We start from the raw sequence: 26,277 nt of genomic DNA, 5'->3' as shown, positions 1-26,277 counted from the left end.
AATCATCTGCTTATAAGTTGCTTAGTAGTAGATACTATCATTGCATTATTTGGCCACATTCCCTTTTGCAACTGATTTTGGCTACAACATGTCACGCTCTAGCTAAAAGGGTCTCTAGAGTTTACTGGTGTTTGTGCATTTCTTTGTACATGTGCATTTTGCTTGTGCGTTAATAAGCGCAAATATCTCACATTTGAGCCTCGGGATCTTCAGCAAGAGCGTGAATCCTGGAGGGAAATCGACCGGCCGCGGATTCAAAAGATTACGGAAATTTCGGCTCTGAAGAGGTGGCAGTGGGGAGATGAGAGGGGTGGCCATAGCCCCACAAGAGTATAAATATAAAGTGCGGTGTTGGTGACCTTGTGGGAAGAGGTTTTTCATCCCTTTCTTGGCCGGCTTTGTAGACGCATGGAGAAATCATTTAGCATTTATAAGACCGAGTGAGCTCATAAAAGGAGCCATAGAATAAGTAGTCATTATTGCATGAAAGCAGAGAGAATTACAGATATATTTGTTTTTCTGAAGATGTTTTTCAGCCAAGTTTTTATGTTTTTATTCATCATCATACTCCCTATAATTTATTGTTGGTTAAAGGTGCCTTACCAGAAATATTTTCCCTGGCGCCCGACAAACCTCTTCCCGTTTCCCACAGAATAACATATTAATAGTCATAAAAGTGACAATTCTGCTTTTTCCAACATTATCAAATAAGATTGTGTAACATGAAAACAAAATTTAGCGCATTTTATTACTGACTTTTTCACATTTTAAATCAAAGTTCTGAATCCAGGCTAAAAGCTTTTCTTCCCCTCCTTTGATAGATTGGTAAAAAAAAAAAAAAAAAAAAGAACTTTCAATGTGTCACTTCCGAAAGCCTTATTAAGTTTTTCAGGCTTTAACCTGTCATGTCCGAGCGTAATTTAACCATTCTTTTTCTGTGGATGTACTTAATCCTGGCCTTATTCTCCTCATTTTCTCCTCTGACTGCCTCTTGTCTTGTCGCTGAAGAAGGCATTCTACTTTTGGAGTGTCTTTTTTTTGAACCGACTGGCCCAGGTGAAGAGCGGGATCGAGTGCGCCTTGATTCATTAGCAGATGGAGGCGGCGGTAATGTGACGGCCCGATGAGATGGCTACTTAAATGTGAAAGGCTATTAGAAATTCAGCCCCTCTGCACTATATTAATGCAAGGTATGGAAAATGCAATCATGCAAATCACCCTTCGATCAGAGTCTTTCATAGATGAATAAATGCTGACGGCGTGGAGAGGAGATGGGTTCAAAAATGAGCTGGGATAAATCTTTGGAGGGGAGAGGATTGGGGCGGAGGGGGAACCTTATGACAGTGTGTCTATGTATCCCTTTAAACAGTTGGGAGATAGATTTCATGTGGCAACTTAAGCATAGTGGTTAGTTCTCTCTTCTTACTTAAGGACAGTATTATTGCAATATATCAGTTGGAAGATATATCTTGGCTTCTTCACATGAGGCCTTTCTGGGAGAAGTTTGCATGTTCTCCCTCGGACTGATTTCTCTAGATTCTCCTCGTCACTCTCCATCAGCCTAACTTGTGCACAGCTAACTTATCTTCCAGTTAGATCCACATGCCCAAGATGTTGGCTTGTGATATTGAAAAGGGTCACTGATTGCTGTATGGCAGGCACCCAATGCTTTGTTGAACCTTGATTTAACCTTTTGTACAATCTGCATTTTAACAGTACTAAGTAACTCGTGCCCCTAGAGGCCATAAGCGCCACTGCAGGTGTCATAGCATGTTGCGATTTTTTGCTCATTAACTGTCCGTGAGAGTAAATACTACGCTGACAGAAAAGACAAAGGGATAAAGGGATATTGTACATCCAATTACACAATGGAGATATTTTTTTTCACTCAAACTTGGCTGTAAATACTGTTTAAGTGGCGCTAGCCTGCAGTTAGCTTTGCCAGTAAGCCTGTTAGCTTCTTCTTCGTGATTCTATTAGTGTGCATTGGTGGCTCCTACCCGGTGGCAGCGAAGTTGCAATGGTGGTTTTCTGGCCAGAGACACCAGGTGGAGATGAAAGACCCCCCAATCATCCCATCAACACTTGTATTACCCCCTGAGGGACTACGGAAAGGATTTATTAAAGAAAACAAGTTACTTAGTACTGCTTAAATTGAGCTTCTCGTATTTGCCTACTTTTATTTTAAGGTGAGACACTGCAGATGACGAGGGAAACCTAGATAAATCTAGATATATCAATTTGGAGCTTTTGCTATAGAATACTGTCATAAATATGAATAATCAAACCCCTGACCTTCTAGCTGTGAAGCAGGAGCGCAAACCGCTGTGTCACTGTGCCGCCCAGTTTTCTGTGATTTTGTGTTTTCATATAAAAATAAGGCATTTTATGCATAAGAATGGCTAAATTTTCTATATTTTCTCAGTCTGTAGGAGTTACTAAAGTGGAGACATTGTTACAAGATAATAGAATATATTTGTGACTGAATATGAGTGGGAAACCGACTTGTGCACCATGATGTTGTAGTTATTTCTTGAAAATCTCTGGCTTGCTATCCCTCAAAATGTCATAACATAAGCATCTTAAAGGGTGTATTTTTTCTTTTTTATACTCTGACTTTAAAACTAAGATGTGGAGGGAGAAAACTAGCTAAAAATCTTGACATTGACCACTGCGTGAAATATTGTCACCTGCAGCGTCTCGACTTAATGGATTCCTCCATTGCGCAGCTGTAATGTAGTCTTCTATATCCATGTTTCCCCGCTTGAGTCCTCGTCCTCTGATCACTTGTCATCTTAAGCCTTTCGATACATTAGCATAAATTTGTTTTGGTATTCAGCATTACAAATGAGCTGTGCATGTTAAAAATTAAAGTGGCATTTAATGACCTTACTATTAAAAAAGCATCCAAACAAAGAATGAAGACCGCAACAAGGGAGATTAGTCTTCTGTACACAGACGGTGCTCTCTGTTTTTTTAGCCCCATCAAGCCAGATCTCTCTCGTGTCACAAACAAACATTAGCATTCATTTTAATAGGCTTAAAGTTCATTGATTCTATTTAAAGCAAGATCGATGACACAAGTGTTATGCTGTTAATGAGTGTGTTTGCTCACTCTTCAGAATTAAACCCCGCCGACCACACATTTATGGGACTTTCTACCATAGAGTTTGGAAGAAGTTTCTGAAGAACGCTTTATTCACACGGTTGAATGCCTCTATTGTCTTGTATGTTGATATATATGCCAAAGGTTTACAATAGGATTTCCTTCATTAATAGACTTTTTTTGTATTGATTGTTTGTAATATGTTTTAATTCCAGTGTACAATGAGCCAATAAGCTGCGTTTACAAGAAATCTACTGGGGTGTTCTGAAACCTTTGACCGGTAGCATGTAACCTTGGCGTTTGAAGACAGACACTTGGCATGCTGCCCAGCTCAAACTCCTTTAGTCTCCTAAAGGGAAGCAACATTGTCTGAAATGGGCGGCTGCTTTTGCTTAGTCTAGACGTGTTGAACACAAGTGTACAAGTGCAAATCAGAAACCCAAACAGCTAAATGTTTGTAGTGGCAGATCAGATAGACTCCACTGCCCAACAGAGCAGCTGGGCATCTTGTTTACAATATTTCCTGACCTTTCTACCTGTAGACCTTCGGCTAATTGTTGCTGCTGTGCCTCGAATGATGATTGGTTACAATATTTAAAGCTTCAGCCGAGTTGCCAGAAGTGCTTTGTGAACACGAATCACGCAAGTTGAAAAAATGAAATCTCTGGCGACCATACCATGTGTTAAAATGATTTGTCAGGCCTCCTAAACCTTTTTCACAATGTGAGCCTGATAAATACTGACATTGTCATCTTGGAATACGCCCGTGCCACCAGTGAAGGAATAACCTGGTCATTCAGGATGTTCATGTAGTCAGCTGATCTCATTCTTGTGTTGTTGAACCTAGAGCTGACCAACTTCAGCAACCCCAGATCCTAACAGTTTGTAAAATCCAAGTGCCAACTCTTTTTGGGGGTCGGGCAGTGTGAATACAAAGACTGATTCCCACATCGCAAATGACTTGAAAGGTAAATTGTATATAAGTATTTCATTATTGTGTTATATTTGGTAAAATAGTGCACAGCATATTGATTTTACTGACAAAAACATTTAAGCAAATGCATAACAAGCCTGCACAGAGGCTTGATTTGATGGATTTTTACACTGATTGTTCTTTATAGTTCAATAATAATGTTAGTTTAGCTGTTCTGTTCAATTGTAGTGACAGAACAAACTGAATTTTACTTGCCCTCCACGGAAACAGCTTAATGTCCTGTCTCTCTTCTTGAAAAACCAAACAAAAAACAAAAACAACTTCTGGGCTAAAATGCTACTTCTTTATTGGATTCCGTCCCATTGATAAAAGTGATTTATAATGTATTACGGCTCTGGTTGCCAGTGCAGTCGGCGTGAGTTGGAATGGTCCACTCCCTCTTTAATATACAGGAGAGACATGCTTCTCCTTGTATAGCCACTCTGAGCGATTGAACCTGACAGTATATTTCCCAAAAATACTTTTTTACAGCCCCTAATAAAATACTTCATCAGGCTTCAAATTTGTTGATTAGCATATTCACCAAGGATAGGCCGGAGCGGTATCATTTAAATTAATCAGCCGCTAAGTCCACAGCGTTTCATGAGAGAGTGCGAGTTGGAGAGATGGATGCCTTTTTTGCCACCTTGTGAAACGTGTAATATATCTTCATTTTAACGGGTGCTGTAAATGTCAGAGCACAGATCTTCTCTTAATGAAAACATCACCCGGTGTCCAAACTTTGACAAATGCGTCCGTTTGAGTGGAAAAGTGGCCAGTGGTCTCCCAGTTCCGACAGTCGGAAGCTGCCGCCTCCTCCTGGGAAAGAGAGTTGTTTGGATTAAAAATTCAGAAACTTGTCTTAGAACTGCTTTTGGCCTGGGTGAGCTTCGGTGTTTGGATGTGTAGTTGGAAAGAAAAATGTTTAATCAGAAGAATCAGCATTAAGAGTTAGTCAAGACTCCTTATAATTCCATAAAAAGTGACATCGACCGTTGGAAACCTCCAGACGCTACATCCTGCAGTTCGCTCCGCTCTGCACCATAAATACTTTTCTTTTTTAGTTATTGCGTACAATTCCACATCCTCCTCTCCACTCCAAAGGCCACCGTTGGCTGGTCTGTCGCTCTGTTCCTCTCTGACAAAAATACGAAGTCTATTATCTGCTCCGTCAGAGTCCAAACATGAAAGAGACAACAACATTCAGATTTTCAATGTAATTATCCGCTGCATGGACATTATTTTAATTTGCACAATATAACCTCAATATTTCCACTCTGTAGGAGTTTGTCACACAACCCAATAAAGCTTTTATCACACTCATCCGTCGAACCTCTCTCTGCCCCTCTGTCCCTTGTGCTCAGTGTAAACGTTTGTGAAAGAGAAGGGGCTAGCTCCAAGGTGATCTCCTCTGGGACAGGAGTTTACAGCTCATCTGCTAAATCTTCTCGTCTTCTACATAAATATTTATTATTGTCCAAGGAGTTTTATTCACAGCTTCATTGCATTGGGCCTGCACACTTTGAGCTCCTCGAGGATCCGCATCCCGGCGGAGTCACGCCAGGTCTGGGGCGGACCAGAGCTGAGCGAACATTCGGATGTTGTGGAATCCCTAAGCTAGACAGTGATGAAAGAACAATTTCCCTCCCAAAACACTTTCTTGGCTGTTTCTTGAATTTACAATTGTCGACAAATGGACCGGGTTTACTTACTCGAGCTCTCGATGCAATATTACAATCCAGGTTTAGTTTATTTTTGTATAGTTGGATTGCTAGTGATAATATCTAGTTAAATCAACTCTTTCTATTGTCAAAGCGAGTAAATCATTCTACCAAGTCTAAGCCAGGTCTATAAACTTGAAAAACTGTGTCTTAAAATGACTTGGCCATGAAGAAATTGCGTCTAAGTATGGACTAAAGCACTAAGTACATGTCTATATAAGTTTACGAAGTCTGCAACTGGATCGGTTTCTTTTGAGTTGAGGATGTTTTGTTGTTCTCTCCGCTGCTCCGTTGCTCTCTTCCTCTTTCTCGATTTCCAAACGACCCAGTCCAGTTGGCGACTCTGGAAGCTTGTACTACGATTGTGAACTCCTGTGGTAATGAAAACGTACACAAACATGTTCTCAAGTTTCCTTTGCAGAATCATTCAGCTGAGAGAGCGTGGCCAGAGACTTCAACTTCAGTCGGCTTGTGAGGTTCTGGTATCTAAGAGGTGTTTGTCAATGTACTCCTCATCCCAACTGCAAAACTCCCTCTGTAGTTCTTGCAAAAAGATTTGAACAAACTTGCAAAGGATTTATGCAAAGTTACAACAATGTCACTGACAGCAATTTAGCCCTAAAAGCCCTAGTACACCCGGCCATTACCGTGGTATCACAAAATGTCCTCAGGGAACGGGAGCACAGAGTAAACTGAGGAATCAGCATATAGATGTAGCTTTGTTTTCCTACTTTACAGAGCACAGGTGCAGAGCTTTTATCATTAACAGCCAGCATTACAAACCAACCGCTAGCAGCAAGACTAATTTAGCCTGCATAATAACAATATGTCTCTCCGCTCCAGTGGACTCTTTACTGTATTGAGGTGGCTTTTGTCTGTTTCCCCTTTGCCTTGTTTCATAATGTCACTTCATAAGCAGCCTCTATAGCTGGGGAAATTAAGAGGATATGAATAATAAATGAGAACTTAATTGATCAGGCCGCGCTCTGCAGATTGTATAGCAGTGCCCTTGATATTAATACTGAGAGTCAACAGAATCAATAGGTTAATCTATGGGGAAATCAGTGGAACAGGTGTACTTACATTTTTACTTTCATGGTGACTTAGCTTTTACTACAAACAGCTAGTTCTCAGAATTGTTTTACCAGATCTCTGATGTTATTTCGACGTGTATAGGAATATTATCGCGTTACTGACTAATGTTGTCACGATACTGAAATTTCCAACGCGATTCTCGATACCGATTTCGATACCACAGTAAAAAAAACAAAAAAACTTTTAAATATCAGATTTGCAGTTGTCTCTTTCCTTCTGCACTGTATTGTCTACATTGCAGAATACTTAACATTATATTAGTTCATTCAGATTTACAATGTTCTTGAGACATTGAGTAATAAAGGGTCTAATTTGTTATCTCTGATTAACTGTTTCTGCACATAGTCAAATGCTTATACTGTATTTGGCGATTAAACCTACAATATAAAGTTTGCAGACTGGATTTGGCTCATGACCATCAGGTTAAACACTGTTTCTGCTTTCATGAACAGTATCAGTCACTGCGGTCACATTTAGGAGCAGAACAGTGCATTAATTCAAAGCACAATGTTAAAACTGTCCTTTAAAATTCATATAAATATATTTATGCGTTAAGTACAGATAGGTAACATGTAGCTAACTATACAGTTGACATTGGTAAAATTTCATTTTATTGAGATTTTTTAGAAGAAAGAAACAGCTTAATAGCCAATGCTAACTGATACATGTAAACCAATGGACGCCGCTAAGCTAACATCAACCACAATCGCAAATTCTACAATTTCTTTAAAAACGGCTGCTCCTTTCGTCCTGGTACTGCACCAGTAATACAATTCTACACTTTGACAATGGATGCATTTAGTTTTAGAATTTATTCAGGGTTTAAGTGAGTGCTTTTTAGCTCTAATTTAAGTTTTGATTGTAGTGCAGCAGGTTCCTTCCGGCACTCTGGGAGCAAGCAGGAAGAGGACGGGCTGCCCTGTGCGCAGCCTGGAGGAGACATAGAAAGTATCGATACTGCTCAATACACTTTTAGTATCGATTTAGTATCAAGGAATCAATTTTTTACTTTGACACTGACAAAGAAGTGGCAGCAGTATGCATCGTGTTAGCGCAGCTTTAACATACAGTAAGTAGGGAAGTTTTGGACTGAACAAATTTACATACATTTGAAAAGTACATGGTTCTAAGATTAAGAGCAAACTGACAAAGATAGTCACTGGTTGTAGAACAAACACTGTTACAATATGTACAATAAGTATGAGTTATGAGCGTGTCACAGCTGTTAAAATGTGCATATGAGTTCCAGAGCATTGTCTTTTCCCAGTCTGTTGAACAAGGTGGGATTACGCAAGTACCTTAAAAACTACCCAGTGTCCGAGATGATAGCACTGAGTAGAAATGGGTAGACGCATGCCAGAACAAATTGTAACACGCATCAGGCAGCTGAGTTCTTTAGTAGAAGCTCTTTTCTGTAATTTTAATGCAAGTCCATTCATTTGCATAGTTTACTCCCCCTAATGTATTCCTCGGCTTGATATTGTCTGGAAAACAGCATATTTAGTCTGACCTGTTCATTACGGTCGCATCGTAGCTTTACCGGCATACACCGTTTTACTTCATTCGTTCCTATTTTGTTGTGGCAGGCTGTTTTTATTTTCCATTTGGAGTGTACTCTGCTGTACTGTTTGGGCCTAAAAGCTATCCTTGAATTACAGCCACTTTCTGCCATGTTCATCTATCACGAGTAGCCAGGGAAAGGCGAGACGGCGCAAGGAACAGCAGGGAAAAAGTGAGAGAACGGGCAAATCCTAGGGCTGCTAATGGCTTTATTGGACGGGTACCAGTTATTAATTATTCGTCCCGCCTCCCATTTTAAAAAGGCGCAAAGGAGGGTTGCGTTTTGGGGGGAGGGCTATGGGTGCAATCCATTACACGCTGTCTCTGCTAATAGCCAGAAGTCAGCTTTTTTTTACTGATTGCAAGATGGCGGCGTCCGAGTTGATTGGATGTTGGTTATATCTCCTTGTGGCTGTTTATGTTTCCATTTTCAGATTGTGCGTGCATGTACTAGCCCTAAATCTAATCACAGTGGGAGTGAGGTAAGCCTGTGTAGACTAGTTTTCTTCAGAAATGATAACAAAATGACATGTCCTTGGCCGGTCGTCTGTGTTTCTCCCCCCCCCCCCCCCATTGTAAATAAACACAGTGCTCCATGTGACTGTAAATACGGTAAATTTTGTAATAATTCAACGTTGATATCGAATGAACAAATGGAACAAATGCTTCTCCCCTTAGGCTGCACAAATTAGAAGATGTCATTTGGCTGATGCTAATGGTAATGTGAGTTGTATTATGTTTATGTAACCTTCGCCAGAAGATGACAAAATATGTAGTGACGTTCTTCAAAGCTCTGAAATATACAGGTGTGAATGTGAATAGCCATATAGTGCAAATATAGCAGTGCAAAAGGCAGGTAACAGGTTATTGAAACGTATAACCCATGAACGAACATCTGAAGAATAGTAGGGATCTGAGCTTTGACCACAGGCAGGCAGGCTCTCTCTTTCTGCATTTGTGGTTTCCGTGTTCCACACTGTTTTGCTGGATGCTTTGTGCGTCTTTGCCTTTTTTTTTTTTACTGCAAAGAGTCCATAATGGTCCTGAAGAAGCTTTTTAAAAAGTAAACAGCTAGCTTATCAGCGAAACCCATCTGAGACCTACAAAATTCTTCTTCTGAGACAGTGAAGACCGAGACCACGAGTCCCCCACGCCTGCAGCACAGTCGAGGTGTCACAAGAAGAGCTACAGGAAACAAAAAACGAGGAGGTATCCAGGTGAGACTCACAGCTAAGGCACACATGCCTGTTATTATTCTGGCTGATGGATGTTCACTGGAGAATAAAACAGATGAACGGCTCAGAGGAGGGCTGAAGGCAGCCAGCCAGGTTTCCTCAGGGCGCTACTGTTTCCTCTACCTCTAAAAACATGCTGTCAGGTTGAACCACAGTGGTGGCACGGCTCAGTTGTAGTGGCTCAGGACTAACACCTGAACACTATTTCGTTGAAGGGTTGTACAACGACAAATAAAGCACTTACTTAATAAAACTTAATAGAAATCTCGGTCCTTCATGGCTGTTAGAGAATTAGCAATGGTGTTCGAGAGGAGTCTGGCTGTCTCATACAGGAGAAGTTTATTTACCATCAGTACGGGACCTGGAGACTTGAACTCGAGACATTGCCATTCAAGTCTGTCTATGCTTCCACAGAAAAGGGATAAATACCCTCTCAGAGCGTCATACTGATACGCAAACAAACAATCAGTGGCTGAGACTGGGCGCCTGAGCACCACAGTCAAAGCTACGACAGAGATAGTACGACTTTACAGCTTGACCCAGAATGATGAATAGTGATTTAATGTTATCCTCTAACAATGGCTAGTGCGGACTCTCTGCAGTAAGAAAAACATTACGTCAGAAGCGGGGAAACAAATTCCTTCCCAAGTAATCTAGTTATGTATCTTTTCTTGCTCATAATGCGATTGTATCATATCATTTGCTTTGTTGCAACATGTTGCGGTCTCACCTTAATCTCCCAAAGGCTTTACCGGCATGCGCATGGATGGAGTGGCTCTTGCATTAACAGTATGAGATAAGAGAACATTATGCATAAAAATACTTTGTAATGCACAGGATGTACTGGAGTCAAGTGGCCCGTGTAATGAAGCATGACAAAGGAGCATTAAATGTGCTTTTATTTGTGCGTGCAGTAATCTAATCATATTTCCATCCATGCCTTATGTATCCCAGTCCTCTTCGTATATACCGTGTCCTTGGCCTCTTCTTTCCATTCTCCTCTTCCCATAAAACATGCCGTCTTCCATACAGTGTCTGACAGACAGACAGACAGACAGACAGACCGACAGAAAGCACCGTGGCAGAGATTTCTCTTTTGGACTTGACTGAGAAAGCCTTTTAAGGTTTTTGTTGGATGATGTTGGCGTATCACCATTTCCCACCTCTGCCTCACAGCCGCTGCCAATGTACACAATGAGCCGGCCGATATAATCCATTCTAACTGATTTTATCATTTGAAAATAAACTCTGCCGGTCTGTGAAAAATCCCCGTCCCCTGAATTTGCTTTACGATTTGGATCCAAACCGCTGTGAAGTGGTGAGACGCGTACGCAGATCGAGCGCTGATGGGAAGTTTCTCGGGGAGACGGGAGCAGTCCAAAGGAAATGGAAAGATTATCGCTCGACTCCATGTAGCTACTCTGTGATTTGAATGTTTTGATTAGCTTCGGTTTGCAGACTTGGCGGACACTTTTTCTGACATGCGATCGAGTGCATCAGTTCACACCTGGGTTTTATGAGGAGAGCCTTGTGGTTTAGTCTGGGATAACTTTATTACTGTGGCTTCGATTATATTCAGCTGCTTGCACATGTTTTTTTCTTCAGTGTAAAGGAAATAAAACAGTGGACGGTCTAATATTGATAATCACATTACAGTTGTGTGTATCTACTGTAGCGTTTTAAACTTAATTATATTTTCATGGATTTTGTTTCCCCCCTGAACAGCTCGAGCAAACCTTCTATTTTTATTTCTTAAAGAATTCCTGCTCAGGACCAAATAATTCAGTTTTCTACCATAACTAATATGGACCTTGTGAGCAACAGAAAAAGGCTGTTTAGGGTGAGTGTAAAGCCTGTAAAAGAACTGAACAATTTCGGAAATGTATAATTCAGATTTTTATGACAAAGGTTGTGTTTCAACCCACTCGCGCAATTATTATTTTTTTATCTTCACCTTACCACCTTTTCTCATCTCGTTCTCTTGCTAAGCTTAATCCTTTCGGCGCAAAGTGAAATTACCCGCCATAACAGGTCGAGCTGACTATTTTTACCCTTTCTTTCTTCATTGAAACAGCTGCGCAGTGAAGGGGAGCAAGAGGGGAGGGGGTTGGAGGAGACTGTGTGTAAATGGGGAAGGGAAATTACTCGCCATAGCAGGTCGAGCGGACTATTTTTTCCCCTTTCTTTATTGAAACAGCTGCACAGTGAAGGGGAGCAAGAGGAGAGGGGTTGGGGGGAGACTGTATGTAAATCAGGAAGGGAAACTGGATTGTTTTTTTGTTTTTTTTGTTTTTTAGATCAACATTGCACTTCCTAACAAAGTGTAAAATAGTGTTCGAGGTGTATTTGAGACTAATACCTACAAAAAGCATAATACCTCCTCAGTTACTAGAAGTTGAACCCATGGAGGTGAAATATATTTTTCCAGATTGTGGAAGTTTTCACAAGTTGGCTATAGCTATAACTTGCTGTCACAAATAATTCTAATGGCCTGTGAGTTAGCCTTAAGCAATATGGATATAGCTGTACACTGCTTTTGAATGTGAATCGTTTTACATCCTATGATCTCCTAATGCTTTTTCCATCTAATGCTTTCCTTTGACAACACATTAATCTGTTTCAGCCATCCACTCCAGAGCACATTATTTTACAAACACTATGCGCACGTGCGTCCCAGAGTTTCATCCAATGGTCTTCAGATCTCAATGTGCTCACAATATGTTTTGAATATGATTCCCCCCGGCACCAGCGCCATATGATCACAAGGCTAAAATGCTAATGCTCTGTCAATGCCAGCTCTATACGTGGCCTATCAGCAACGGAGCCATCGCACTGGAAAGGTTGAGCACGTGGCTGCATTTTATAAGGTCGTGACTAGATAGAACATTCGATATCTATGCTGCAAATAGGAAGATGATTTTGTTTCGAGCACATTTATTTAAGTGAGTTCAGGAAGTTTGCTTGTCTTGATGTCTTAGTCTCTCAATCAACACAGATAAGTGACATATGTGCCATGTGTTTTGACACATGGCACATATGTCACTAGCACTAGTGCGTAGGCTTTAATGTGGTTTGCTGAATGCTTTTTTCCGTTGTGTTGGTGATGCTAACCACACATTTGTTCTTGAAATCCCAGGATGGATGAACAGGCTGTGATTCTTATGACGCTCTTTGACTTGTCACAACTCATTACAAACGTCAGCTTTTAAATGGGCAAGTTCGCCAAACAAGAAAATTCTGTTATTGATCAAGTAGTCATAAGTTATATCAGATTTGGAGAGCACGGTTCTGTGTCTTATCGGTACAAAAACCCACCACAGAAAGTAATCTTGCATACAGAGCATTAAAATAATTTAAAGATACCCATTTAGACTTACAATTAGCAAATTAATAACATAAATAACAATTTCTGTAGCTTTTTTCTAGGGCTTGGCGATAAATCGAATTAATTCAATTAATTCATGCTTTTAAAAACAGACGATTTGGAAAATGGCTAAATCGTAAAATCAAGTCTGCCGCTCCATCTCCCCCCAACGTGCGGCTAATTTAGCATCGTTTTAGACACTCGATAGCGAAATGACACCAGTGGAGAAGCAGCGACTTTCTGACGATCTCTGCAGCTTCACAAAGGTCATGGCACGTGTTGTGTTTTAAGAGGACACAGTGGAGTTTTCTTTCCCACTTTCCTCTGGTCTGCTCCTGTGCCTTTCTCTCACTCTGCTCTGAGCGGACCATTTAACTCCGCCCCTTTCCCTGGAGTCTCCATGGAGACGGTTGTCAATCACAGCATGAGACATGAAGTCAATAAAATTAAAACACTTTACTTTGGAGAGCAGACAAGGAATATCTAAAACTGAATTATTATTTTTTTATATAATGGGTTATGTTATCTTAAAGAGACTAGATGCAAGTTGGTCATTTTACTCATTACTGCCACCTCAGGTCTTACGTGTAACTGCAGCCTCTATATTAAGCTTGTGCATGACGGCAATTCGGACCCGAAGTTACACCTTTTTGAGTGACAGTGCAGGATTTTAGAGGCAGTTGTGGTGAACAGGTCTGAGCTCATTCTACACATTAGGACATGGCTGGAACATGTAGGGGGAGGAAAATACTTAATTTTAACATTTTTAAACTCGTATAGTCCCTTTAATGGGCCTAATTGTAGACTACATTATAATGAGCAGGACTCTGAGCAGTTTTCTTCATATGAAAGATCAGGAGACTTTTTAAAGTTAATTTAAAATAAAGTTGATTCAAATTGTTGTCGTCCAAATTGAGTAAAAAAATCGATATTTTATTTTTTTACCATATCGCCCAGCCCTACTATACATAATACTTGATTGACTTCTTTCAAACTTTATCAAATAAAAGTATGAAACCACACTTTTGCTCAGTGATTCATACAGAACGGATATATTAGATTAGAGGATTGACAGGTAGAGAGCGCATTTTCTAACCACCAAACTATAAGATATAACATAAAGATGTGTTTGACATTGTTACCAAATACCTGCAAAAAGCTTAATACCCCCTCTTTAATCTATTTACTTAAAATGTTGTTTAGAAATGTGAAAACAAGACATATGGGCAATAATTTACTCTCTTTAAACAGGGGTCCATCAAAAACAAATGAAGCGACACTTGCCAAGCAGAGGAGTAAATGTCTTGCTCTCGGGCTCTTCCTTGGTGCATGGTGACATTTTGTGTAGCGAGTGACACTGCTCAAGCGCAGATTAGAAGAGTCGTGACAGGCTGCATGTTTGGAGTCAAGATAGCGACGTCTCTGCCGCGGGAACAAGAATAAATTGGAGAAGATGGCAGGGAGTGCAAAGCTTCAAACCTCCGACTGCTCTTGAGAACTCCTTGACACAAAGACACCATTGACATTGTGTTTAGTCTACACATGAAAAATGTCCAAATCACTTCCCCCCCGGTGTCAGAACTCGCTTTTGGCGGGAAGGTTAGAAAAACGATTCCACAAGGGTAATGTTTTTTTGGCATTTCAGACACGCTTCACACGGATGACCTTCTGGAGATCTCGGAGATTTGCAATTTTTTGTATCATTGCGTGCTTTTACACTGTTTTAAATCAAGAATGACATTGTGGTAGAGCAGGTTCAGTGTGTCCATATTAGCCTCACAACTTTGAAAAAAATACCTTGTTGTACATTATAACTTTCAGAGTTCATTTGGTCAGACACAAGGGTTAGAGATGTTGAAATCTTTACCTTTACCCCTTGTCGACCTGAGACCACCGGGCGGCCGGGGGCGTGGCCAGTCAGGTGGACCTGTCAGGACCGTCGGACTGGCCACGCCTTGAAAGGAAGAACAGCTAATAAGTGACACTTCACTACTACTGATAAGTGATAATTCTGATGACGGCCTGCAGATGGCGGCTGAAACATGTAAAGGTAAAGATTTCAACCTCTCTAATCGTAGTGTCTGACCAAGTGAACTCTGAAACTTATGCTAGTAATTAGATTTTGAATGGTAAAACAAAGATTCAGCTCATTCTGCACATTTTAGACATGACCATGAGCCGCAACATTTTTGCCAGACGACTGAAATATGAACTGCACAATTTAAACATGTTCACATTGGTCGAAACGTTATGCATATTTGTTTTTATGCGTAAGAAGGCCATTATTTTGTGGTTGGCAAATGGCATTGTACTGCAAATTGACGGGTTCCCACGCTACTAGAAAGTAGTCATAATCCACATGACTATTGATCTGTCTTTGGGGGAGGATCTTTGGACCTCCCGTTTTGTCCTCTAAGACAGACTGTACGCTCACACACACGTTAAAGCTCCAAAGTTATTTACTATATGTTTATTTGATAGGGGCAGAACAAAAAGCATTGTTACAGTAACCGATGCCATGTTCATTGGCCGTATAGCTAACTGCTAATTCACAGACCTGGTTTTAACCTTAGACTCCATAAAGGAACAGGCCACTGTTTTTACATACTGAAATATGTTCTTACCTGAGCTTAGATGAGTTGATGCGTAACTGTCGGGTCTTGGTGCGTGTTCTCAGTCATGCAAGTGTTGTTAGCATTTAGCATCTTCTAGCATATTCCTGGGTTGAAGTTAGCATGTTCTCCCTATTTAAAAACAGTTACGTGAAAAGTTACACGGTCCAAGACTAGTTACACAAAATTAAACATATTGATTTTCTCAGCGGATAAAAAGGGGAACTATATTCTAAGGTGTAATAATACCTTAGGAGCACTTTGACGTTCATGCAGTAAAGTCAATTTAATTTAATCATGTGCCAAAAATACTGCTTAACTGATAGACCTTTACAAAAGTAACTTCAATCTAATTATAATAGCTGTCACAAAGACTGACAGACTTCTTTACACCCAAAGTTTCTCAAGTTTCTCCATTCCCTACACAACTACATCTTGCACAAAACTTCCCTTGTTCAATACTACCACACCGACTTCTCAAATTCTATTGTAGCTTGTCCGAATTTTGCCAAAACTCGCTCTCCATTCCACCTGCGGCAAACCAAACCCCATTATACCCTATTATAAATAAACATCTCCAACAAACAATGCCCCGTGGCCTCTGTGCTCCTCGCGGTATTCCTGGTGAAGTATTGGTGATGTCAGTACCGGGCCGGCGCTCTTCATCTGAGGGATCACCCAGCACTATCCTGACAAGAAAACATCTCATTATTTCCTCTCGGTTCTAGTGGGACCATCTCACTGTCGCCCCTCATGCATTCTCGCGCACCGACACGCAGCGTTTTGGACCGCTTGACCTTGGTTGCCATGACAGCGGTGATGAAGGCAGCGCAGTGGTATCTCTGACGAGTCCCGCTAGGCTTCAGGCACACACTTCCCAGCCCACCCGTGCTCTCAGTACATGTGTGTAACGATGATTAATATTGTTGTTTTGAAAGCTGGCCTGGATCGTGCGCATCTTTTAGCGTATGTGTGTGTTTGGACTCATTCGACTCTGGCAATGCTATCCTTCAGGTTTATTGCTCTGACTTACACCTTGCTCTTCATCAAGCTCGTTCTTGGCTTGTGAAAAGTTGGGAGTTTCTTTTCGGCCAACTTTGCATTGGGAAGAATGGTCCAAGTTAAGAAAGTCAACTTGGTTGTCGATTTGGAAGATTTCCATCCCTAAGCATAGTTTCTTAATATTCCCTTCATAACAAAAAAATACTGGAGTGGCCTTTTGTTTCAGTCAGGCTCTGTGTTCCTTGAAGGTTTAGTTGTGACTCATGATTAAAGCTGTACTAAGTAGCTTTTTTACCTTAATAAATCCTTTTCGTAGTCCCTCTGGGGGTAATACAAGTGTTGATGATTGGGATCTTTCATCTCCCCCAGTGTCTCTGGCCAGAAAACCATAATTGTAGCTTTCCTGCCTACAGGTTGGAGCCACCAATACACACTAATAGACGATCACGAAGAAGAAGCTAACAGGCTAACGGGCAAAGCTAGCTGCGGGCTAGGGCACTTAAACAGTATTTACAGCCAAGTTTGAGTGAAAAAAATTATCTCCATTGTGTTATTGAATGTACAATATCCCTCTCTCCTTTTGTCTTTTCTGTCAGCGTAGTATTTACTCTTATGGACAATTAATGAGTAAAAAGACGCATGCTCTTATGGGCTTATGGCCTCTAGGGGCATGAGTTACTACTTAGTACTGCTTTAAGGGATCTTTTTCTTCTCATTTAAAAATTATCTAAATTATCTAAACTAAGGTTTAGATTCCTTAGATCAGTGGTTCTCAACCTCGCCAGATCTTGAAGATAAAAAATATATATTTTCATTTGCATATATATATTTTTTAAATTACCAGAGAGCCATTATTTGCTCTTAATCTGATTCATTTTATTTTAGCCATTTTTTTTTTTTTTTTAAGAATTATGTAGACTAATGTTCCTATTTCTCACGGTGTGACCCAAGCAGATGTCACAAACCCCTTTAACTGTTATAATGGGGGTCGCGACTCCAAAAGGTTGAGAACCACTGCCTTAGATTTCCCAAACAGGAGCTGGATTTTTTTCATGATGTTGCTGAGAGGAAGTGTTACCACTGAATCCGAATGTGTGAAGCCTGAAAACAACCAATTTGCAATCAGCGTTCAGAATGGCAGTGCGTCATCGTTCTCCCCGAGTCCTCGTTTGTCCAGTCGACATGAGGCAGAGCGGCTGAGAACAGCCTCCCGCTGAGACGTGAAGCTACCTCCTCCAGAGCTTTCATTGGAGCCCGTTGACACGATGTGCATTGTGGTGTAAAAGATGTGCTTCCAACACCCAACATACTGTTGTTTTGTAGCGGTGTAAAAAGTTTGTTGTTGTAACTTTTGAAAACATATTCTTATCGGTAGAAATGACTGCTCTCAAAAATAATAATATTTGGGTTCTTACGTGTAGTGCTCACGTGTTTTTATGCACAGTGTGGAAGGAATCTATGCATAAAACGCCTATGCAGATGAACTTTGATTTATCTGTTTTACTTTTCATCAAAAACAAGAAGTGTACATTTTCCATTTAGATTGAAACTAGTTATACTCAATCAGTAAGGCATTGTCTACTGCATACTTTCTTTTTGAACAGCTGCTTGAGCACTTCTAACCCCCTCTCTCTCCTTCTCTTTTTTTTTTTTTCCATGTGTGGGCTGACGCTGCTGTTTTCTACCAACCCCAGGTAAGAACCACATTTTCCTCTGATTGTCTTTCCAACTCTGTTTATTGTACCTTTGATCTCTTCTGTCTTCCAACTGTGCCGTGCCTTATTAGAAACGCATTGTCAAACATTATGCACTACACCAGGAAGACACACTGTTCTCAGCCATGCACTATTGCACCTCTGGCAAATGTCAGCAAATAGGGTTGAATTGAAGAAAGTTCACATTCGGATTGTTTTCCGATGCTCTACATTCTCCATCAATCGGGAGAACAGTAGTAGCTCGTCTTTGGGGGATAGATGTCTCCAAAACTTGTAAAACTGTACCTTATATCTAACGATGAAAGAGGGAGTGAGGGAAATGTAGTTGTCGTCCAAACTCATTCCTCAAATATTCCCTCATATTCCTGATCTCTCTTTTTGTCTAGTGCTACAAAACAATGGACACAAGGCAATTTTCTCGACTTTGAATTTTTCTAGATCACACAAAATCCCATTCACGGCCAGGTTTGGGGTGGTTGAATGAGCGGCCATTTCGTGGACATCAGCCCTCTGTTGTTGACGTGTAATGATGTGGTGGAGTAATAGTGGCCCGGTGCCGGTGGGGTCCTGATACCCAGAATGCACGGCGCCTCAGGAGGTAATGCGATTAGGGGCCGGGAGGACAGAGGATTTGTCGGGAGAGCGCAAAGGGGCCACATGAAACACAAAAAGCAGGGATTATCACAAGATGAAGGGGGAAACGGGCCAGCGCCCTGTGAGTTTGAGCAGACTTCAATGGGACAAAGAACAAGAGTGGGGTTTCGTAGGTGCCTGGCTTTTAGCATTCATGTGACTTCCTGTTGGGGAGCTTCTCTTTTGAAGGCGGCCATGTGCTCCACAAAAGGTAGCAATTTTTAAAGTGCATATGACAGGTTTTAATGCTTTTGAAAATATGACTTATTTTGATGGACAACGTCTGTTGTAAGTCGAAATTATTTTATTTCAGTGAAGCAGCAATTGTAATTAAGAAATGTTTTTTATTTGAATTATTAAGCTGCTGACAAGAAGTGACATAGATACAGACGGCATCTCTGGAATCGCCCATATATGGTCATATTTGAAAACAGTTAAGGGGGAAAACAATTTGGAGAAAAATCTAAACTTTCTCTAGTTATTCAAAAACAAGTGCTGAAATATGAATATAGTTTTCGACTAAATAAAGATACAAAGTGGTTCAATAGCCCATAAATACATAAATAGCGGAGAATGCTAACTTGATGCTTTGTGTTAGTATTGGGCTAATGCTCACGGTTTGCTAGCGCTAGCTACAACTGCTGTTTTTTCACTTCTACAGAACAATCTGCTGTGAGAAAATATCCATATGGGCCCGATTTACACTTGACTTTACTTATGTGTGGTAAATAAGTTCATATTCTACCAGAAAATGGCTGAAAAGAGGAACATTGTGTTTCTCTAAAGATTCTATTTTCCCCCTCGTGAAGCCACGCCCCCTATGACGAGATGCCGTCTGTATCTATAGATAGAGGTAAAGTTCCAGAGCAGTTCCACTCATTTCCTGTTGACATTACATGGTCGGCACGGCAACAGTTTGAAATATTTTGCCTCTATGTCACTTCCTGTCAGTGTCCAATCACAAATATCACAAAAATGGTCAAACTAAAGAAAGTGGCATATGCACTTTAAGCCTCTTTGTCCCAATATATTTTCCCCAACTATTTATTACAGCTTGAAGTATACTTTTTTTACTAAGGGTTTTTCTACATATTTTTTCCTCCCCTCCTGATTGGACCTGACCAGTTTGCAGGAAAGCTCATCTCATTGGTCAAAGTTATGGCACCAGGGATTGTGATTAGCGGCTGAGATCATATTGATTTATTATTACTTACATTACGTCAAACTTACTATCACTTTAACAAAAATACTAATGACCCAACCACACAAGTCCATTGAACAGTGAGCTACTTTTACAAAATGTTGGAGAGCTACTTTTGCTTTGAAACTACTGGAGTTAAAGAGAGTCGCCTACACCTTGGACAGATATTAGCCAAAATGAAGAAAATGCATTAGTTTTTTGACTGTTGCCTTTATATAGGCTTTATTCAGTAAGATAACGCAGAGTGAAAGGGGGATGACAGTGCGGTTATGATAGTCACCACTATTTATCAATTTGTCGATCATTTTACAAATCTGTTGAGTTTGACACACACAGTTCAGCGTTTTGGTATGAATTCCATATTAATTGCAATACCATTAATGTCGTGATCAGCCTCGGTAACTCCCCCCTATATTTAACACAAATGTTATGTTTGCGTTAAAACATGCGTAGGTTCCTCTTGGTGTTTTGGCCTCTCTCCAAACTTTAAATTGGTCTGACATTAAAAAAAAAAAAAGAAAGTAAAAATCCACTGTGGTTTGTTCCCTCAAATCTATTATTATAGCAGCCTTTATATGACATTTCAGAAGTGTGCTATAAAATACTTTCACAATAAAAAAGTCCGCTACCGAGACCGCAAGTTCATGACTGGGCAAAAAATGTATTCAAGCCACATTGGCTATAAAAAAAAAAAAGAAACATACAGTATATCTATTCTAAACAACATGTTGAATTGTAGGGCCTTATGTTTTGTTAAACTGACTTTTGGAGCTTTTAAACATACCTGGAGTTGTGTTTTGTGTCATTCATATACATATTTTCCTTCACTACAGCTCAAACAATTTCCCTCCCCAATTGTAAGAGCGACTTCTCTGCAAATACTCTATCTTTAATCGACCTTTCCTTTCTTTAATGCAATGATGTTTTACGATCTTGTAGCTGAGGGGAAAATGCCTTAGCGGTAATGCTTTCTGTGATGTGTGTTTGCATTTCTGCCAACTGCAACAACTTGAATCATCGCTTAAAGGCGACGTCAGGTCTGGCTCACCAAAAGTGAAGCCGAAATCCTGGACTGTGCTTGTAAAATCTAATTTCTGCATCTATATGTGGGTTGGATCTGAACGTTTTTAGCTACTGTTTTGTCCTTGTGCGGGGAAAAGGCTGAGGTGAGTATTGAAAAATGGACAATTAACAGTAAATACAATGCTTAACACAAACCAAATCTCCATGAACGCTGTTGGAGTGCTTTCATCTCGAACTTTTCATCGGCTCGGTTTCTCACGCTGGTCGGACCGGTTCGTAAAAAAAAGAAGAAAAAAAAAGGAAAACGTCCAATGAGCGGTTGATGTCATTCCCTCGACCGCAGCTGGGCTATATGCGTCTCCTTTTAACGAAAAGAGAGAAAAGCCAAGATGGACACTCGCAAGTCCAACTCTCCTATGGATCACGTAGCCGAAGACAGATGCACTGACCTGGATTAATGCAAGCCTCTCCCACTTCCTGCCCCCCCCCCCACACCCCCCTTTCCTCCTGAGTCAGGCCAAAGGAAACAGCTCCACAGCCATTAAAGTGCGGCGGGCGCTTTATGAGTGACTGTAATGTTTTTAGTGCGCTGTTATTACGCAGTGTCCTGTTTCAGTCCTTCTGCTGATGTATCCGCGCCGCACAGGCCTTATTGATGTGCCGTCACTCGGAGCTGCGCGAAATGGGCCAACTCCATCTTTCTTCCTGATTTTTTTGGCCCCGCACTCCCTTCATATCTCTCTCTTTCCTGTCTGTACACGTTTCTTTGCAGAATTGTCATTATTTCAATCTAGGACCAGAGGTTGGTGATACGCACACACTTCTGCTATTTATCCTAAAAAGGCAATTCAAAGAGACACCTGCACTTATTTGGAATCTTTAAGTTTGCTCAATGCCAACACTAAAGCCGGATATCGTCTTCACGGTGAAGTACTTTAGTTTGATTTTGGTTGAACTGTCTTTGCCTTATATACAAAATTCAAGTTTAAATAATCCCCCTCCTGGAGCCTCAACCTTAAAGTGGTGGAGGGGTTTGAGCATCTGAAGGATCCTGGGAGCTCTGCTGTCGGGGGCTTCGTGCCCCTGGTAGGGTCTTCCAGGGCAAACAGGTCCTAGGTGACGGATCAGAAAAAGAGTGGTTCAGAAGCCACTTATGAGAGACCAACAGGCCCTGTTAGAATCGTGAGACCGTCCTTCCACCTGCAGGAGGAGCCATAGGGGGCTGGTGCAATGTGATTTGGGCAACTGGAACGACCTGGCAACGGACAAGTGGAAGAAGATATATGGATGGATGGAACTTTAAATACTGCTAAGCAAAGAAAAGGGATAAGCTAATATTTTATCTTTCTTATCCACTTGTCTGGGGCAGGATACCTCTGTAAAGCAGTGATGTTCGTGCCTAGAAAGTATCAAATCTAAAACCTCCTTGTGGGACTGTGCTGGAACATCTCTCAAAGAGGCTCCTCTCTAGCTCTACTATTTTAATCTTCCTAGACGACAGTGTTAATTGTTCCAATCTCCAAACTCCAGCCAGTGCTTTTGTATCTTCACAGCCCAAGGTTTCCAGATGCAGGCTGTTATGTGTTATGTTTGACAGCTTGTGGCTCGGTGCTAGAGGCCTCACTCTCTATTGTATGTGTTGTGTGTGCATACATAGAAATTCAGCAACTTCTTCTCTATCAGTATCTCAAGGGCCATATGATGATATGGAAATTTGTTCAGCATAGCCCCTTATAGTTGCGCGGTAATCGTAGTGTGTGGCAGTTCGACGATAGAGCGGCAGACTGAAGTGGAGGAAGATAGGGGAGACGGGGAGAAAAGATGGAGAAGAATGTGGAAAAGTGTCCCACAAATGGCATAATACTTAGCATTTAGATGCATGGGCAAATCCATAATTCATGTTGCTAATGAAAGCTAGGAGCTTGTGAGGGAGCGTGGCTGGGCCCGCGTTGATCTGATGGGACGTAATGGCATTACCATACAGATAGAGTTAATGCGCTTCCCAGGCCACACCTCCTTTTGGTCATATTCTCATCCGGAGTAAAGTGTAAAATATATGTTTGGTCACTGGTTCATTGTGTCTTCTGGGGATGAAGGTGGCTTTGAAATAGGAACCTGCATCACTTGGACTATACACAGACTAGATGCTTCATATATCCAGGACTTTTCCATAGTTTCTCAATATTGATTTTTTATGTTGTTGGAGCCTGAGGCCAACAGGACCAAGATCACATACTTAAAGCGCATTTATTCCAGTTTTCTGTGGACTGTGGGCAATAAAAAACAACAACAACCTAACTTTAGTCCGTCTTCTGAACTACTTCTGAGCTCAAAAGTAAAGTGTCCAACCAACCAACTTTGCTCTCATCACCTGCCCATTTTACATTGACATTCTCTGCTATTCCAGCTCTGTTATCCAAACTAAACTTTCTTTACCAAAAAGTCGAAAAATAGATCTCACCTTCTGCGAATGACGTTACGGACCACGAGAGATTCCACATTGCAGCTTTGAAACATGAACCGCGTGTCACCCCATTGTTCCCACCGCTCAGCCTCAGCAGCTCTGGCCTCCCACCACTTTATATAGACGGACTGATTTGCTGCCACTCTGTTAAGCCGCTGGTATTGGCTGGATGTTGAAAGTGCGCACCCATGTTTGAGTGAGAGAACAGAGCGCGAGAGCATGTGGGCAAGTGTTTCTGTGGTCGGTGGCCTGGACCGACATGGCCCTCCTGCAGGTGACTTTGGACACAGATGTGGAGCCTGCGGGTCTGCGCTGTCAGAACCGCCGCCAGACTTAGATTTTGGACTCGCTTTTCAAGATTATTTTAGCCCCACAACTGGTGGACTAAAAGTGGAAAGTTGGAACGCAACGCAGGGCCAAGGAGAACTGTTCCTTTGATGGAGCGTTTGGCGAAGTAAATCTGTCTGCACAATACAATTAAAAGATTGAGAGAAAGGTCACGGTCTCTTGAGGGTTTTGCTCAATTTATAGTGTCTACAGTTTATTACACAAGATCGACTTTTTAAACCACGTAATGATCCTCATCGAAAACATGGAGTAGTGTTCTGTTTCTGTAATCCTGGAAATTCAGTCTGTCCCTACTCAAAACGCGAGCTAACTCTCCAATATACGTTATATATATATAGTGAAACGGTTCTCCTGCGCTGTTTAGCATGCTAACTACTTTCAACATTTCATTTTCGCCCTGCTCTCCTGGTCACCAAGGCAGGAAGGGGAGAAGTGCACCCCCTGCTGGCGTTTTGTATAACTACACGTAACTATCCATCCATCCATCCATCTTCTTCCACTTGTTCATTGCCCCCGAGTCATGGTAGCAACTGTTGGAGCTGCCCAAATCTCATTGGACCAGCCCCTATGGCGCTTCCTGCAGGTGGTGGGTCCACAGAAGGACGGTCTCACGATTCTAACCGTGCCTGTTAGTCTCTTATAAGGAGCTTCTGAATCGCTCTTTGTCTGACACATCACTTAGGACCTGTTTGCCATGGGAGACCCTACCAGGGATCCGAAGCCCCTGACAACAGAGCCCCGAGGATCGTACAGATGCTCAAACCCCTCCACCACGATAAGGCGATTCCAGGAGGAGTACATGTAACTACATTCCTACAATTTGGGGTCTTTCCTCAACACATACATTGCTTACAAGTTATTCCACAAAAACTACCGAGGCTAAGTTGTCGAAAGTAGTTGAAAAAGCCTGAATACAGCAAGGTTCTTCCTCTTCTACTTCTTGGGGTAGGTTCTTGCACAACAGCAAAAACAAAGATTTACAATATGGTGGACTTAACAGATGGAAATGGCCAAACATGAAGGTGCCTGTGTATGGGAGTAACTTAATCACGTGTCTCAGCATTTTCATCCAAATTTGACTTTCATATCTGTCATTTATTTTCTGTTTATAAATTTGAACTCCTTTAAATTGTCTTTATAGAGTTTGCCAAACTGAGGACTGTTTTTGAGCAGAAGAGGAGTTCAAAGCTACAAGGACGCAACAAATGAATGAATTCAGCTTTTCACAAACTGCGACCGCACATCATATAACCATATCCGTACGTGAACTGTGTACAGAAGCCATAAAGTGACCTTGACTCCGAAAGTCAGTTCTGCATCCCACAAAAACACGAGTCTATACTTTTATGCTTTGTATCGCAAAGTTCGCCGTCAAATTGGCAGATTCCAGGTGCGAAGCTTAAAGAATCGGTTTCCGCTTTCACCTTTACTCTCCACAGATACATCCCCCAAACATACACAAAGTTATGAAGCGCTGCTCAAGGGCACGCGGGCCAATCTCAGCGGAGGAAGCGGCTCTCATGTCTTTTTGATGAGGAGGTTACTGAAGGCTAAAGAGCTTGTGTTCCCATGCGCTGCCCTATCCCGCCTTTTGTGTGTGTCGTGGCCAAAGACCCCGGGACTTCTGACTTCAAACCGGCTGCGTTTTCAAAGCCTCGCCCCCCCTCCGCCGGGCTGCCAGTCAGTCAAGTCTGTCAGTCGGCCCATCACTTAGTCAATATAATGATTCCCGCGTTTCTCTCTGAGGTCTCCCGCCCCTGCCCACCGGTTATGGCTCCCGGATCCCTCATACATTCATTTATGAGCGCAGCCTGTTTTGTGGACAGAGGCGTCTGATTGGATTGTCAGATCTAACTTTTCTTCTATAAATATTCATCTTATCTTTTGTTTTTTTTAAGCCCCTTCTCCGTCTCTCAAACAGGGTTGAAAGTTAGTATAAAAAAACATAGTTCACTTTATGTTGCCTTGAGCCAGCTGTGGCACTGCATGGAATAGGTATAATAGGGCGGCGAGGTAGTTGCATGCATCGACTTTGAATGAGGCTGTGGCCAGTTAGTTGCAAGGCTGACACATGGACATACATAGAAAGATAATCATTTGCTCTCACTGACACTTTTGGCATTTTGGAAGGAGACAGCGGGAGGAGGCTTATAACACACACACTCAAGGGAAATGATTGTTGGTACTCAGTTTTATGGGCATATATACTAGCATTGTGAATAGCT

The 26,277-nt window shown here is 41.5% G+C and overlaps 1 protein-coding gene across 2 annotated transcripts in view; it reads left to right on the top strand.

Annotated features, from left to right (window-relative positions):
• Positions 1 to 26,277, top strand: part of fbxl17 (F-box and leucine-rich repeat protein 17) — a 366,739-nt gene that overhangs the window by 153,383 nt on the left and 187,079 nt on the right. The window contains exon 9 of one of the 2 annotated variants that reach the window (XM_079571770.1): positions 18,363 to 18,717. The exons of the other annotated variant lie outside the window; for it this stretch is intronic. Within the exon in view, the coding sequence (XP_079427896.1) occupies positions 18,363 to 18,366 (4 nt within the window). The 3' untranslated portion in view covers positions 18,367 to 18,717. Of the gene's footprint in view, positions 1 to 18,362; positions 18,718 to 26,277 lie in introns of those variants that run through there. 2 annotated transcript variants of the gene reach the window in all.

The sequence above is a fragment of the Gobius niger genome, assembly GCF_951799975.1.
Source record: "Gobius niger genome assembly, chromosome: 1".
NCBI classification, from domain to species: Eukaryota; Metazoa; Chordata; class Actinopteri; order Gobiiformes; family Gobiidae; genus Gobius; species Gobius niger.
The sequence above is the reverse complement of the archived record's forward strand: the minus strand, read 5'-3'. Positions and strand labels throughout refer to the sequence as shown.